General features: G+C 45.2%; 1 protein-coding gene across 1 annotated transcript; it reads right to left on the bottom strand.

Annotated features, from left to right (window-relative positions):
• Positions 1-1,139: 1,139 nt before the first annotated feature.
• Positions 1,140-16,265, bottom strand: PPEF2 (protein phosphatase with EF-hand domain 2). Its single transcript, XM_059826893.1, is given in 15 exon segments — positions 1,140-1,318; positions 1,963-2,050; positions 2,642-2,805; positions 3,921-4,027; positions 4,496-4,638; positions 5,337-5,522; positions 7,001-7,336; positions 8,131-8,280; positions 8,372-8,659; positions 9,080-9,126; positions 9,295-9,409; positions 10,457-10,632; positions 11,792-11,849; positions 12,392-12,519; positions 16,205-16,265. Coding segments are annotated over 15 exon segments (2,226 nt in total).
• Positions 16,266-17,507: the final 1,242 nt, after the last annotated feature.

Genomic DNA, 17,507 nt, shown 5'->3' with positions numbered 1-17,507 from the left:
GCATGGTGGTGTTGGGTTGATGGTTGGACGTCACGATCTTAAAGGTCTTTTCCAACCTTAATGATTCTGTGGAAAAAAGCATATGTGGAACTGTAATAAAGGGGGAAAAGGATTAGTTTATTTTAGGAAGCATAGTTCCAATTCATAAAATATTTTACATGTGCAATACAGGCTCTAGCAGGGGCTCTTCTAAGACATGGAATGAGGTTAGAATTCTCTTTTTCAAGGGCCAGGGTCGCAGTCTAAGTGAAGACTTCTACCATAGCACCCATGATCTGCAGGGGGGCCGTGTCTGTAGGCCACAAATTTATAATGAAATATCCAGAGTTAGTGCCTTCCTGTTGTTCAGGTGTGTTTTTCTTTGCAAACACTTCAACCCCCTCCCCCCTATTTAAACTGCAATTGTACCACGCTTTGAAAATATCTTGAACATGCAGCATAGGCACTGTAGCAGGGGGCTACTCGATCTGCTACCCTGGCCTTTCAAAAAAAGCTAGTCTCAATAGATTGCCTAAAAAAGGCCCCTGCTAGATAAAGTTTTGCATGTTGGAGATGATAGTTTTGTCAAAGTGTTGCTCCACTGCACATATTTAGTAGCTACAAACTTATCACAGCAAAGGAACAACAGAGGGGAAGTAGGTGTTATCACTGAAGCAGCACTGCTGCTAACAGAGTTGACAAACTAGAGAAGGCATGAACAGCTCAGAAGTAGCAATCTAGAAAAAACTCTATTAAAAGGAAAGCTGCGCTCTGGCAGTTGCTACCTGCTTAAAACACTGCCTATGAGAAATACCTTTACTTCCATTTTACTACACTTGAATAGACCTGTAACTTTTCATCACATACATTGCCAAGATAAACTAAGTTGCCTCTTCCCTTTGAGCAGGAATTTCTACTTAAAACACAGCTCCTTTTTCAAAATGGTCAGAACTGAAACGCAGCTTATCTTTTTTACCTGTTACTTTCCCCAAATCTGTTGGCTATGGTGGTCACTGTTCTCAACCAGTAAGTGCTACAGATACCTGCCTTCCCCTTCCCTGCTTGGCATCTGCAGGCACGCTCTGCGGTTAGGTAGGAAGCGGTCCCCCTGGCTTCGCAGAGTCAAGGCATTGGACATGGCAACCCTCACCAGTTTCTCACTACTGTGACTGTTTGACAAGGCGGAAGGCTTCTAGGAACTCATTGAAGTCGATGTTTCCATCCTTATTGAAATCAATGCTACGAACTAAGTCATTGATCCCGTCATCCGTGAGTTCAATGTTCATGTGGGAGCTGAACAGCTTCCAGGTTTGGTGGAATTCCTCAAATGAGATGAGACCTGTGGAAAAGGAAGGCACGGCCACCTCAGCGCAGAGGTCACCACAGGCACTGCTGCCAGTCCGTCCCCGCTCAGCATGCAAGGAGGGACCCCTGCTCACGTGCGATCTCTCATCCCACCTCTGCTGCCTGCATACCCTGAGGGAAGGAAAGAAATCACTCATAATCTACATTTCATGTGCTGCAACTAAATTTCCTAGCGTGCAGAACACTGGCTAAAATACAGCTTAAAGCAGTACAGAGACATAATACAAATTGGGGTAACAAAAAAAAGCAGAGATATATTTTCTCTTTTCCAAAGTAATTTCGTGGAGATGGCTGCTTGAAAGCAGGTAACTCTCAAGATGCCAAGTATGCTGCATTACTGTCATTGCTCTCATGACAATTTTCTTTCTGCTGACCTCCTCCAGAAGAAACAATTATTAATACTCTACCTGTCCTGCATACAGTCCTTCAAAATGCGTCGTGTTTGTGGAAACTTGCAATGACATTTCAGAAGCTCTTGAGGCAATAACTCCAATTGAGGGAGGAGAAAGACCCAAACTTTCAACCATTAAATAAAAATGCCTTCGTACCTACTAAAGGGAACACAAAAGTAGAATGGAATACAACGCAGTGACCAACACCCGCTGCACACCTGCTTACCTGAATGATCTCTGTCTATGATCCTGAATATGGTCTCCAAATTGGATCTGTTTCGATAAATGACTTCCAGCAAGCTCGACTGGATGTGCTGAAAGACAACGTGGTCACACTCTTTCTACCTTTCTGACAGCTCTCTGCTTTCTCTGAGCAGTTACTGCAGACCTTCCCATAAATAAAAATGTTTACTGCTCTCACGAGTTTGCCAGCAATGCACTTTGCATCATGTGTGGCTTATGAAACAGGTTTGTGATGACTGGACCCTCTCTGCAAGTCTACATCATAGCACATCAGCAACCTATAGCTTTCAAACGAGCTTTCCCGAGCTAACGGAGAAGACAGTGATTTGGGCTACGTTTTTTAACCATTGCAGAGTTGGTTTTGCTGGGTGTAGTTAAGAAACTGCAACTCAGAGAATGGAATATAGTTCTCCTACTTAAAAGCCTGCATCCAAAACTACCTCTAGGTTTTGACTGCACATGCATCATCTATTTCTACAATGGCCTGAACGCCTCTGGACTATTTGAATTCATGTAATCTTTTCCATCGACTTCAGTGTGATTTTGGATTACACAGGAACCAGAACCATCCACTCTCCTTTCGTACCATACTTGGTTCCACGTGCTGGGGATCTTGTGAGCTGCTTTGCATCATACCTTGGTGGAAGGGGGTGAGTCCTCACCTCTTGGCTCCGCTGCTCCATGGCCAAGTCATCGAGCCAGGACTTGTACTCCAGCATGCCGTCCACCGTGCTGCGCACCAGCTGCGGTCTCAGCATTCGCCAGGGCAAGCCCAGGTGCAAGACTGACTCCACTGCTGTCGCCCAGTTGCTCAGTGTGATCCTTCCTGTAAGGAAAAGGGAGAGCCATGGAGACCTCTGAGAGACGGGCAGCTGAAAGCACATGAAGGCAAAGTAAAAAGCATAGAGCAGTACGCGTACCCAGACTACCGCACTGCTGACAGCAACAGCGTCATTTCTCCATGGCACACGCGAGCACTTTGGTACAGGAAAAAACCCTACATGGCTGTAAGGACATCAGCCACTGCAGGCACAAGTGCACTCGCTGCTCCCTCCCCAGACTCAGCAAGCTTTTGGTCATTGCAACTAATCAGTGCTGTGGGGCTGCAAACATCTGCACAACAGGAAGGCACTAACTCTGGATATTTCATTATAAATTTGTAGCCTACAGACAGGGCCACCCTGCAGATCATGGCCTACGCAACTGCACTAGCACTTTCTCAGTGACTCAGGAACATGGAAAAGCCTCTAGTTTAGCAGATGCTGTAACAGCTGAAGTGGACTTCCCTGAACAATTTTGATGCCAGGGAAGAGAGCAAGAAAGCAGTTCTACCCACAAGACAGACACTGCCAACGCGCTGTGTCCCTTTTCTCTCTTGGCCCACAAATGGACAGATCTCAGCAACACGCCTCGGTCGTCGCACCAGCAGAGCACTCCTGGCAGCCAGAGAATTACAAACTCTCAGCTCCTTCCTGAAGCCTCTGACAGAGGCAGCTGCCACAGAAGAGAGCCCTCGCTTTCCTCTTCCCAGTGGTTTTAGACTCCAGGGATGAAGGGGCTCTGGAGACCACCCAGCCCTTCCAAAGTGACACATGACAGACATGTTGCAGGTCATCTTTTCCAATGCTTCATCGATACTCCTGTTCCAAAGGGTTCTCCTAGTACCAAGCCTAAATTGCTACACATTAGGCTAATCACCTCTTGCTTCTCCGACATCCCCTCATTATAATGCCACTCTGAGGCATTAACAGGTTCCCAACAGAGACACTGAATAACAGCAAATGGGATCAACAGTCTGGCAAGGTCTGATGCAGCCTCCCCCTGTGAGAATCGCTGACAGCTATCAGTGCAGAGCCTCCCAACCAGCCACACGCTCAACTTAGCCGCTTCATCCCTCTCCGACCAGGGAATTAACCTGAGTGTCCCTCGGCTCAGATTTACCCGTATTATCCATATCGTAGGCCTTGAACGCGCTGATGAGGGCTGAGGTGTGAGCAAAGAGCTTTTCCCGCAAGGCTCGAAAGGCCGACTCCTCTACTCTGCTGATTCTGCAGGATGCAGAAAAGAGAGAAGCACATTAAGGACTTGCCACGAAGCGCAAGCGAAGCTGCACCTTCCCAGTCCTCAGGCCTGTCCATGGATTGCCCAGACCCTCGCACAACTGCTCTGCACAGCTACAGCTGCATCGCAGTGCAGCTGATGCAGTGAATCCCTGCATCAATTTGTGAAGTAACAAAGCAGAAGGGTCAAAAGTTAAAACTTGACATTGAAAAGAGCAGCTCGAAAATCAGCAGTCTGTAAAAAAGAGTCCCCTTCTGACCTTGGAATGCTCCCTCCTCAACCCTTGAGCCTCCCTCAAGTAATTTCTGCACAAAGCTTGAATCCTCCTCTAGCGCTATTATTAAGTAAATCAAGCTGTGTAAGTTCAGCTCTGGAGTCAAACTTTCTCAAAGCTCCCAAAGTTTTCCCTTTTGGAATTTTGACTTGGTGAATACAGAGCAACCGGAAAGCCTTGCCTTTGGGTCATAGTGAGAGTATGGGCTGTCTTGTTCGCTTGGTACTGAACAAAATGGGGGACGAGGTCCGGCCCCAGCTTCACATAGGCTCCCCTGTTGCTGCCAATCTCATAGTAGTTTGAGGCTGAAAATATGGTCAGCACCTAAACCCCCAAAAAGAGAGGCATTTACAGTCAGTACATACATCCTCTATTACACATACATGTATCAATGAAAACAACACAACTGATCCCATCTGGAGTCAACAGGCTGTGAAAGCACCATGTGTTCTGTGGAAAAGGAAGAGCAAGGTGGCAGCTCGCCTGGAAGCCTTACAGGTGTGAGTTCCTCGAGGGCGGCAGTGGTCTCATGAGGATCTGGCCACACGCTGGGCTTCTGCAATTTCACTGTACTCTCCCGACAAACTGCTACTCTCTACTGCAGTGAGTGGAGTCAAAAGTGCCCCTGTTGAAGTCACTGAAGTAACCCTGAATCTTCTGAAAGCAAAACTTCGCTGCAGCAGCTTAGTAACACCCTTCTGTACATCATCTTCAGAAACAGCTGCATTAAGTGAGGGCAATGGCACAAATGGGTTCAGACCTTTTCTCAGCTGCGATGCGCAAGGATGTGCCTTGCCTGCAAAACAGATGCCCCCAACAGAGTAGGTGGCTCCAGACTGTCCTGACTTAAGACCTCAGCTGGGAACACACTTCAGTAACTCCCAATAAGGCTGTTCAAAGATTTTGTATGTACTTAACAAAGCCCCATTGGAAGAAATGCAGAGCTGAGACGAGCCACCACAGAAAACCCACCCTGGCAGGATGGAAACCCAAGCATCCTTCATGCTGTCCCGCTCACTGACCTTCCGATTGTGACAGAACTCGTAGCCCTCTTGCTTGCACTCGTGGGAGCGGATGAGGAACTGCAAGCTGTACTTCTCAAGGATCTTCCCTGTCACGTCAGGCCCGAAGTAGCAGCCACCACCTCGCACCGTGTTTACTCTGCAGCCCTCCTGGGGCACAGGGTCACTCCAGAGAATGTCTAAAATCTGAAAGGGTTGGAAAAGTTCGCTGAATAACATGTACTCAGCAGATGTCACCCATCAAAATTTACTAAGCAAATACAGCTCTATCTCTGAATCCCTCCCTGGACTGCTGCTTTTACCAAAGGGCAGGGAAACAGATGTTTCCAGCACCCCAGCTGAACCACCATACTGCTCTGCAGGACTGTCACAGATCTGATCCAGCACAGAAGTGACAATATTGTTGGCCTGGAGCTACCGGCACACACAAAGTGCCTGGGGGAAGAGGGATGTCCATAAATCAAGCATGATACAAGCTTTCTCTTTGCTGCCTCTAAGATTTCAAAGAGCCTTGCCTGTCCACCTCCATCCCAAAACACAAGTCCCAGGGCAAGAACACCCAGCAGATCCTGAGGCCATGAGCAGGCTTAGTATTAAACTCCTTTGCTCTCTAGCCAGGACATTGCACAGCTTCCAGTAAGTGCTGACTCAGTAACCACTATTTGGATTAAAGTTTAGTCTCTTTAACCCTGACCTCAATATATAGCTTTATGCTGCTAAGGTGTGCAATGCGAGGATGTCATTTGTAACGTGAAGTAAGTAGCGATGGTTTCAGAGCATGCAGAAGGGGCTTACGGACAGACTGGTCTAACACAAACGGGAAACCAAGTTCCCAGGCTCTGACCTGCCTAACAATCTACTCGCAGTGCAGCCCAGCTAACACCACAAATTCAGTCTGCTTTTAGTACCCAAGATCACGACTCACTCATCAGCAGCGACGTGCTCGTTCAATTAACTACAATTAACTACAGATCTGGCTTCAGATACCCCATGTACACAGTAAGCAATACAACCACCGGGCTCTACAATCAGCCTTGGCTATTATTTCTCTCCCCTGCAGTGAATCAAGAAAACCTGTTGCCTCACTCTATGCCTGAGCAGCGGTTTTATTTATGCAACAACGGATGAGTGCTGTGCTAGGGGCAAACGCTGGGACAGAGCCTTGAGCACAGAAAGCCAAAAGCCCGGTGAAGAGGCTGACTCACAAGGGTAGGAGAAGGGCACCAGCAGAACAGCAGCTAGCACCAGTCTTGCACTCAGCCTACATTCTCCTGCGTGACTCTCGTGCACAGCTCTTCAATTGCTAGGGAACCATGCCACAGGATGGGCTGGATGTGGTGCAGGTATCCGACAAAACATCTCCAAGCAGCAGAGATCACATGCTCACGGCACAGCCCTTCCGGGCCACTTACCATTGAATGATCAGGCTGTCTCAGGGAACAGAGCAGTAGGTACAAAATAGCACAAACCCCATTAGCCTGCCTGCTGGCACTTCAACACCGAGTTGCTCCTTAACTCCACTGTACGAAGCAGCAAAAATCTCTCTGCAGAGAGGTCTGTGCACTGACCCACACACTTTGTACTGAGATTCCTCATAACAGAGAGCAAACCTGCAGGAGGCACACACAGCCCACTGAGCTCAGGGCCCCACTTAGACTACTCACCTGCTTCCACTCCTCCTGGCGAGTCCAGCACGGCCCGTCCAGATCCGTCAAGGAGACCACGCTGGAATAGGTGAGCTCCTCCTCCTCTGACTCGCTGATGTCCACCAGCCGGCGGCACCACTCGATTTGCTCTTGCACCGTCTGCCGGACCCACCTGGAGAACTCCAGCCTGTTGGCCATGCTGGGAGCCTGGGCTGGCCGGGACTGTGGAGATAAACTGGGGGCTACCTCGTTCCTTGCCGGGTCAGCCTCTACTTTGTTCTCCCCGTTTATTTCCTGTATTTCCACATTTATATTTGACTCCTTTCTTTTCTTCCCTCTTAATACAGAAATAAACTGAAAGAGGTAAGAGAGAAAAGAGAGATGGTCACACCGCTTGGAAACCTACATCTCCAGCTCTAACATCTTCCATTGGCAGTGACTGTCAAGTGACCCAAGCCTCCAAGCCTCAATTCCCTTTGCTGCCATTGAACGCTGATTAATTGTGGGAGATTACTAGTGCCGTCCTCTCGGATGTGCCAGCCTTGGTTTACATCTGGGGCCCCACATCCATCCTAACTACAGATCTATTACTTTTTCATGGACGTTATGCTGCTCAGACTTTTCACAAAAGGTAGAGTACATGGATTTAATCTGCAATGGGAAGTAGATGGCAGAATGAGGGAACGACTAATGACTAATGCAACTGTTTAGATTACATTTGGAAAAGGGAAGTAGTTTTCTCAACTAGAAAGTTAGGCAGAGACAAGTTAAATGACTTCTCAAAATCCTTCTAGAAATCTAGGGGGAAAAACAGGCTAAGGAACTGTGGGACAGAGTCTCATCGTCACTGTGTTTTTACAGTCAGCACCAGCACATCTAATTTACCCATGCCATTACCTACCACTTTCCTGGCTACAATCCTTACATCTTCCAGAAGCCAAGAACGCATCTTCCCTTCACACCTCCTGCACACACACACTATTAAACCAAAGCAATCCACTCCAAGCCTGTACCTAAACACAGTTTGTCTAGGAAGACCATCCTTTAGATTTGTCTTGTCAACAGCCAAGTTGACATGTAGAAATAAGCTCCTCGCCACAACTCAGCAACACTGTTGTCTCTTGCAATATCTAGGAAATAAAACCTACTTTATTCCTTTGAATTTTCTCAAGCATGTCCAGGTCAGTGGTGTCAGAGATGCCCCCGTGTATAACGAGGACTTTCTGATCAATCAGGGTGGCCAGGGGCAGCCAGCAGAAAACATTCTGAATCATCTTCAAGATTTTCTTCCCATGCACCTAGGAGGACAGGTCAGAAAATAAAAGATGAAGCACCAAGCCTTCAAAGTCCATGTCTCAGGGTGTAAAGGAGACACAAGGGTATGCCTACCTTGTATTTCTGCATTACTTCCTTGGTGAAACCGTAGCTGAAGAAACAGGAGAAAAGAAGTTCAGTGGGATTTCGCAGCAACACCCCTGACATTGCGATCAGTCCCGCACAGAACCCCTACCGTAAGTTGACCATGTGGTCTTCATGATTCCCACGGTTGAGATGAACCTCCTTTGGATAGATCAAGAGGAAGGTAAAGAGGACAATGAGGATCTCGAGAGACTGTTTGCCTCTGTCTACAAAGTCCCCATTGAACACGTAGGACTTGGAAGGGGAAGGAAGGCCATTCTGTAAAAGCAAGGAACAGGCAGATGTTATCAAAGAGGCCTCCCCATGATCTACGCATACCTCCCCCCTCAGCTGCGCATTGTCTCACTCCTGCCCCAGGTTACCTTATACAATAGATCCTAACTGTTATTTTTATCCTTTAGGCTTCCGGTGGCAAATGCATTGAAAAGTGAAAACTGGCAGTCAGAAAGAGTTGCCATTGGTATCAGCACTTAGAAAAATGTCCACTGGTACTTCCCAAATGTACACGTGTGTCAGATTTCAAAGTCAGCAAGGGAATAAGCTGATCATTTAAAACCGATGAAATTGACCTGGAGAATCACACATGAAGGGCCCAGTTTCACAAACACTTCTCAGCATGACCCACGCGATACCTCTCACAATGGCTGGCCAGCCTCCTTCTCCAAATACGGTGCCTACCTTATAAAATATGAGGAACAAGTCATCCAGCTGGCCGTGCAAGTCTCCTAACAGGCACAAAAAGACAAGTCAAGGTATGTTTACCTTTAACTTAAGAAGACACCAATAAATAACTTCCTGTTAGTAGCTCACACTACTATTTTATATCTTTCCCAACCCTTCCACGTGAGTGTTCTGCCCCAGAGACTGAGCAGTGCCCTCCCACCCAGACGTACCACACACGGTGACCTCCTCGCTATAGCAGGTGGAGACATGACTGATGTTTGGCAACTGCTTGAGGTGCTTCCTCGTCTCATGCAGAAGATTTAAGACATAGCGAGCGTGGAGCTGCTACTGGGAGAAATCGAAGGGATTAAAGCAGGAAATCAGTGACCTCTGAGCAGCAACGCAGCTCTGTCTGCAAAGGCCCCAGGGACCCACCACGATAGCCTGGATGGCAGAAACTCTCACTGGGACGACACTCAGTGCTGACCTACGGGCTTACAAACAAGACGAGACAAATACTGGACAACAGTAGGACGGAAGAGACTCGCCCAAAGCAGCCCAAGCTCAGCACTGGCAAGGCTGGCAAGAGAACCCAAAAGCCTTAGCACCCTGTGGTCAAGGCTATATCCGCTAGGCAACACCACCTCTTAGAGCTGCAGAAATTCCAGCCCAATATCACAGGTATGAAGCTGCTCCTCTAGATCTTTCTTACCCTTTTCCACATTAAGCCAAGCCATAAATTGCCATGTGTCCTGCAGAAATACATTCGCTCAAAGCCAGGGTGTAGGCACTTAATATTAGTCAAGCCACTAGAGGCCTTTGTTTTAGAAGTTGTTTTGTTTGGAGAAGGGATGTTTTGGCCTATTTTGCAGTTCAGCACCTTGACTGAGGGATGGCAGCAGAACACTGCAATTGTACAAGGACTTGTCTTGTTAGTGCTGCTGAATTGGTACTGGACTTCCTTATCAAAAAACTCACATTTTACTTTTTAAATATGAGTCAAAGTTGCATGGCACAAAACATAATTTTAATCAGCTGTTTCCATCTGGGCCATCCTATACTTGTTTACAAATTGAGGAATTGCAACAAAAAATGACAGAATGTTTCAACATGGACTGTTGTGGGGTTTTTGCATTTTAAAATGACATTTAGATTAATATCGGCGCACACCTATGAAAAGTTTTCAGTTTTGTCAGAACTGCATTTTCAGAAAGGAAAAAAGTTCCTATGGCAGGGGGAAATACCATATCATTTACATACCCCTTTGCTTAACAGCCTGCCAGCTCGTTATGCTCCTATCAGCTTAGCTTGTTAGGAAGGCTAAAACCAAATTATCTATCCTACACCCCTGCGTAGAGAAGGGAAAAGCGTGGTTCCTTTTGGGATCCTTACTTGTTTCTGTTTAAAAGCTTCCAGCAAGGCAGTTGCATGATCAGGAAGGAGTGGGAAAGAGAGACGGGGTCCAGTGTAGGAGTCTGGCACCTCCACGGATTCATAGTCACAGTATTTTTCCAGCTCTGCCTCTTTGAAGCTTTCCCCACTTATGAACATGCGACTGATAAAATCCCCTGGATGGCAGATTGGTCAGTTTGATGTTTTTTTTTAAAAAGAGAAACAGATAAGAAAAAGGTAAGTTGCCTCAATACACCATTCTAGTAATTTGCTAAAGCAAAGCTGTTAGGTTAGGCTAGAGCACATAAGCAATGGCAGCGGCGGAGGCTAGCTCCTAGTCTGACACTACTACAGAATTTGCAGTGGGGAAAAGGCTGCAGGGACAAGTTTCCACGTGCTATGTGTCAGGCAGTGCTGGCAGCTACACTAGTTTCTGCAAAACTCCGGTAGAGCCAGATGGACATCGATTGCCAAGGCTAATTGAAATCTTATTTTCAGTGACATGCAAAAGCAAACTGTATAATAAGGAACTGTCTGCTACGTCCCACTGTTTTTTCTAAGCTTGCACCTACATTCTCAGTGTTGCACAAAATTTCTATAAATACACATTTTTTTATTGCTGTAACATCTCAGAGCCCAACTCAAGGAACAGGACATTATTGTCCTCTTTTATACAGACACTGAAAAAAATCTTCCTCAACAGAGCTTTGCTGTAAAATATGTGGGGCGGTTGTGAGAAAAAGGGTGGCAGTTTGAACGGAAGGAGCGAGGACTTCAGCAGGTTATGGTCAGCGAAGTAAATAGTTAATTTTGACTTACTACCATCAGATTTCAGAGCTAAGCTCATTAGCAAGTTCCCAGTAGTAAGAAATAACATAACATGCTTTCTGCAGATTCAGGAAGATACTGTATTGGTTCCCAAAGCACGTCTCCCCTGCCCCATTTATAACTAAGAGACTAAATATCAATAAAGTAGATACCCTAGAGGGCAGGTCCCTAAAGATGGATTCTCCTACTTCAGAAATACACTATGCAAAGCCCTGGTTAGCAGGGGTCACTGAAAAAAGGCAGATTTCTAATACTGCTCTTAGAAAACATACCAAGCTTTTATTCCCCCTTCCAGCTCCTAAGGAGCAGGACTTGCCCCACATCCCTCGCACAGCTCTGAATCTCCAGACAATTCACTCCCTATCCAAATTCCTGATGCCATCGCTCTTTAGACTCTCCTGGCCCCCTTTGCCATCCTGAAGGGCCAGCATCGGGCAACCAATCAATACAGGGTGCAACCTTCTGAGCTGTTGGTGCCACATCTACGAATGGCTCATAGTAACTTACTCTCTTTACTGCTGCTTGGCGTGAAGTGGTCCATGAGGTAACTGAAGAAGTTGTGAAGCTGCAAGAAGAGAGTGAGCCCATCATCATTCACCCCGGATGAAGTTCTGCACAGTGGCAACTTAACATGATCTTCTTTCTGGAAGTATTATCTATGCCCTTCTCGTGTTGTCTGGTATGCACAACAAATCATACTATACCAATTCTAGTTTTGAACATCTTGCGATGAAGTCAAAAAAGTAGCTTTATCTTCAGCCATACAGACAGAAGTACACCTATAAGCCCTCCCTCTCCCTGCCTGCCAGCAAGGCAACCATATAACAGAATATTAATCAAACCAGCTAGGCTTGCCTGTTGTGTTCAGACTCAGGAAAGACGATGTTAAATGGTCCTTATGGTTTTCTTTCAAGACTCATTACTTAAGGTTTCATCAGACGTAAGCAGGCAGGAAATCAATAGGCTAAAAAGGGGCAGGAAACCCAGTCCTTGGCCCACTGAAGCACTTACAGGGTTACCAGCCAGCAGCCACAAACGAGTGAGTCTGTGGCACAGAAACCACCCTCCTATGTATTTTCCTACCTACTCTTTTCCTTGGCACCGTACCTTGATCTGATCCTGCTCACAAGCATACTCAATGGATTGAAAGATTCTCCAAGTGCAACGCCGGCGCATTTCCAGCCGAGCAACGTAGCGCCGATACCAGCGTTGGATCAAGACGGCTGCCTTGAAAGCTAGGGGACAAAACCAGAACCAACCTGCTGAGCTGCAGTGGCTGCAGCCAAGGTACCCAGCTACCCCTCCTTTCCTGACCCTGAAAATTGAAGAGGGACCTTTCTTTTTCAGGAGCGAGTTTTCAGGATATTAAGGATAACAAAACACCCACTTCTTTTCACCATATTGCAAGAGGTTGATCTGACCCTGCCTTACTGGAGACCTCTGAAACAATTCTAACCATCGCTGCTGGCTTCTCGGCACCAGCATTAACAACAGCTTATTAGTGCCTAAAGATCCAAACATGTTCTTTAGTATTAACAGACAATTTCCTCCCTTTCTACCTACCTTGATCATTTTCATGTGCATCTTACAGTCTAGGTACTGAGGCTTCAGAAAACCAGAGATTTGACTGAGGCCACACAAGGAGTTGGGGAAAAACAAGACACCAAGTCCCCTTCCAGAGCCTTAAAAATATGGGGTTTGTTTACCTTCCTTTAAGCCAAATAAATACCCTCAGCTTTTGCAGTTCTGGACAAACTTCAGAAGGGATCTATTCTAACATAAATGTTAACATACCATTATCTTGGAATAAAATAAAGACAAAATTAACACCCACAGTGAAAAGAGGGAGACAGATCTTTGGCCACTTAATGACACAGAAGGAACGAAACACCAGGAATTTCCAGGTGCCTGGTCGTGGTTCAGTCCACAGCCAGCACTGGCACCAAGCGCTTCCCTCCAAATGATGGCTATTTGCCCTGATCTTTAAAACTTAACTATTCCTCTGCATTTCCCCAATTCCAGTGTTTTTCATTAAAAGATTACTTCAGATGGGGTGTGTGCATATTTAAAGCTAAGTATATTGGTGCAATTTCCTGTTTCCTTTTTCAAGTTCTGCCACAGAACTTAATGTACCTCTAGAAACTCTTCCATCCTCCTTAGCTGGTCTTGACCCCACTCGGGCTGCCTGGTTACTTTACAGCACCTTGCCAACCAGCTCTGCTACTTGGCATCTCTCTTTTGACTACTCTGTGTCCCTTCATTCCTTCCTCTTCATTCCTGAAGCCCTACCCTAGAGCCCTACGTTTAAAACATTTTCTAACAACGCTTCTCTGTGTCATCTTTAGCTGAGGGAGTGAGGGATGACTGCTCTATCTAGAGGCTGGCCCCAAAAACAAATGGAGACGACAGAGTTACAGAGTTAGCCCTGCTGCAGAAACCCGTATTCTCTTGGCATCTGGTTTGTGAGAGAGCGCTGCTGCATTCACCAAAACAGGGAGAGCAATGGGGTGTGTGGGGTGGAAAAGCTTTATAAAAAGAAGGAAGTCCTCCACCCCTACCCCAAAGGCTGCTAAGTGCTGACAAGAGACAAAGAGATCACATTAATTCAATTAGCTTGCATTAATTATATAACATAAAACACCCTTCACGTACTTCAGCAGGAAACAATGACCTTTACCTAAATAAGCTATCCTGATGGCTTATGTATTGAAAATAATAAACCTTCTAAATTGTGTTACTGTTACAGCACTAGGAGCTACAGAGCACAAAAAGGGAAGAGCTATTGCTGTTGTGCAGCTGTGGAACTGAGTCACGATGAAGTCACGGGCAAGAAGGTAAGACCTGGCTAGCCTTAATTCAAGAATAACTTATATATTCTTTGTCTGAGCCTTATATCTTATTGAGAAAATGCTTACTGATATGCTGGGCTATGGAAGAAAAAAAAAAAAAGGCTGACTTGTTTTCTGCAGTTTGGTGCTCCTTATGTTACCTCTTCAAGCCCCCTTTATAACAGACCCAAAACTAGCTGCCTTACTCCCTGTACATTAATTTGGCTGGCGTGTAACCAGAATCACAGTCACAATCACTCTCTAAAATAAACAACTTCTAAATATCTTGCATTCCCCTAACAGTGGATAAATGCCCAATTGCCATGGTAGGAGTCAGATGTATTTCGACTGAGTCCTGAGCAGAAATTCATAGTTATGACTCCACATATACCGACAAACACTAGATCCTTTGAAACATTAAAAATAAAATCTATTAAAGACTCGTTACCAAGCGCACAGTGAGCATATATACCACCATCCACAGCATTTTAAGCTCCAGATGGGCAAGGCATCGGGTTTTTAGGCTACTTTTACAGAGACTGGCTGTGCAACTGAAAAAGCCAGGTGTTCTACTTTACCAGCTTACCTGGGGGAGTTTCATCTGGCAATGTTTGTACTAATTTAGAAAAAAATAATAAAAAAGGAAGAGAAAGAGATTTATCCACATTTTATGAGGATCCAAGCAGTAAACTGAATCATACATCACCATACAAGCTACTGAAAACATGCCAGCGTGGCAGCACTCAAACTATAATATGCCTGTTCATGCTAGCAGTATAGTTCACACATCAGCTTAGAGGAGGGAGTCTGCACCCTCTCCGGGTTCCCCATCCCCTTCTTCACTTAAGTGCAGGGCCAGTTTAACAAAGCTCTGCTGGCTACACTTGCGATGGGAACAGCCTTGGGGCCTTGTACAAGGGGGACAGGATGACACCTGGCACATTATTCTTGGGTGGAAAGTCCTAAGCAGCTCCACATGTGCAGATCACCAGATGTGAAGGATTTTGAGAACCAGATGCAAGAAATTCAGAGAGGTTTTACTGCCATGGAAAATTGTTGGTGAGGTATTAGATCTAATGCAGAGTTTCAAATAAGTAACTAGTTTTATGTTACACTTTGTTTGTTATAGACAAGCCACTATCATAAAATAGCCCTGAACTTGCGGGGAAAGTCCATGGTTCTCTGGTGCTATAGGCAATAGACAAGTCTAACTTCCTTAAATAAAAGGTGGAGTTTTTCAACAAAGAAAAACTACAAACAAAAAGATTGAGTCACAACAGTATCCCCACTTTCTTCATTTCACTATTTTTCTTTTCAAAGCACTTGCAAACAGTTTGCACCATACTGCTGTTCTGCCAATGCTGATGACTGAATGATTCAAACAACGAATAAAGTGTTCTGTTTACTTTTTTACACTTCCTTATGTGTAAAGTCTCACTCCTAAACTCCCTTTCTTCCACAGCAGACCTAAGCACACACCCAGAAAATTGATACTATCAGAGGGTTTCTTAAAAATAAATCATTACAGCTTCAAGAGCCATAAACAAGTCTAGACTATTACCAGAAATTAAGAGCATTGCACTGCGTAATTAGAAAAAAGCTCACTTTTTGCTTTTCAGCTTTTCTTAGCCACACCATCTTACCTTCTTTCGAACCAGATTTATTCTGGCTTTGCTAATGCTTCTGCTTTATCAGTCCCGCGCCACTAACACAGCCTTTAAAAAGGGAGTCCACCAGAAACAGCAGGCTAATACCATCTATCTCGCTGTCACCACATGACAACACATGCATTAGCCAGCAATTGATTTATCTATCAGATGTCAGTTCTAACACAATTGCTTTTTGCTGCTTCATTTCTGGTCAGGTTTTGATTGATTTTAATCTAATCCTGGTCTAAATAGCTGTTATTTTCTCTAGCCTGTTGGTTTTCTGCCTGACAGCTGAGACTCCTTGTCACAAACACTGAAAGACATAACCTCACCTCAATACTATCAAGAAAACCAGGTGTCTCAGAAAAATACATCCACTGCAATCTCCCAACAGCATGTGCAGGACCAGACAGGAAAAGATTACTTTTCAAAGAATCACTCACCATTTTCAGACTTCTGCAGAGAGTACTTGTAGTTGGCATTTACAGAACTACCAGATCCCATGTTCTCCAACCAGTGCTCCCAGAACGTTGCAGACTGGCCCAGTATCACCAAAACCACAAAAGGGATGCAGGAAAGACCATTTGGTCAGAATCAAAACAGCTGCAACATGTCCCACAGTGCCGAGAATCTATAATTAAATATATTAACACTTATTAAGATCAACGAGCAGATGGCTGATCTCGTGCCCAAGTACATCTTCCACTACCAGGTTTTTCCAGCTACTTTGTTGTCTTCTAGACAATCTGAGATGAGGATTTCTGTCTTACTGTTTCAAATTTCAAGTCAGCTATATGAATAGGAATCATTTCAGCACCTTTCCTAATTGTATAAGAATAGCAGAGATTGCCTACCTAGGTACTGTAATAGCATGGCAGATCTATAAATCAGGCATTCGTGTACTCTCACAATGCTTCACGTGCCTAGTTTTAGGCTCTTAAACTCTTAGCGATATGGCAGTCTTTGACCTGAGCCTTCATTTCAGACACTACAATAAAATAATTTTGATTGAGCTCTGAGAGCGGACTACATCTCCAAATCCTCATGCTACCTCCCCCTCCTTCCTCCTGCACAACTGAAGCACCCGGATGAAGGTGCTAAAATACTACACGTGACTGCATGTAGGAGGCAGTTGTGCACTGTGTAGGAAAATAAAAAGTTTTTCAAGACTGATCAGGAACTATAAAAGTCATTAAGTTGATTCATTAACAATTGGTATACGCAGACAAATATTCATGCGTGTAGCCATCTGCGAAGGATAACTCCCATTATGAGGGATGAACACATAGATGGTATTTAAATCTATTTGCAGTACCACAGCTAGAGGGGAGATAAGTCTAAAATAACAATTAGCTATCATAAGAAAATAATCAGCTTTGTTAAACACTGCTTTCCTGTATCTCATGAATCTGCTTGAGTGTGGGAGCACATTTTACCTTCAATTGGTCAGATCCTGGCCAGTGTAAAAGGACAGGACAGCCAGACTTCTGTAACCTCACTGCTGCAGACAGCTCTGGTCAGAGCAAATGGATCCTATTTCAAGATTAGGTCAAATTCTGAAATCTCTCATTTTGAGGACAATGAGAATGTCATTCACAGTCAGAAATGTTTCCTCTGGAAAAAAAAAAAGAAAAAAAAAATCGTGTATTACTGCCAAAGCAGTCCCAGGCTGTATCATGTAAGAATTATACAGATTTTTATTCTAACCCAGAACTGAGGGAGGAGAAAGCTGAGAAAGGGAGGGAA

This window comes from Gavia stellata, chromosome 19 (assembly GCF_030936135.1).
Source record: "Gavia stellata isolate bGavSte3 chromosome 19, bGavSte3.hap2, whole genome shotgun sequence".
Classification (NCBI taxonomy): domain Eukaryota; kingdom Metazoa; phylum Chordata; class Aves; order Gaviiformes; family Gaviidae; genus Gavia; species Gavia stellata.
Note: the sequence above shows the minus strand (reverse complement) of the source record. Positions and strands in the feature narration are given on the sequence as shown.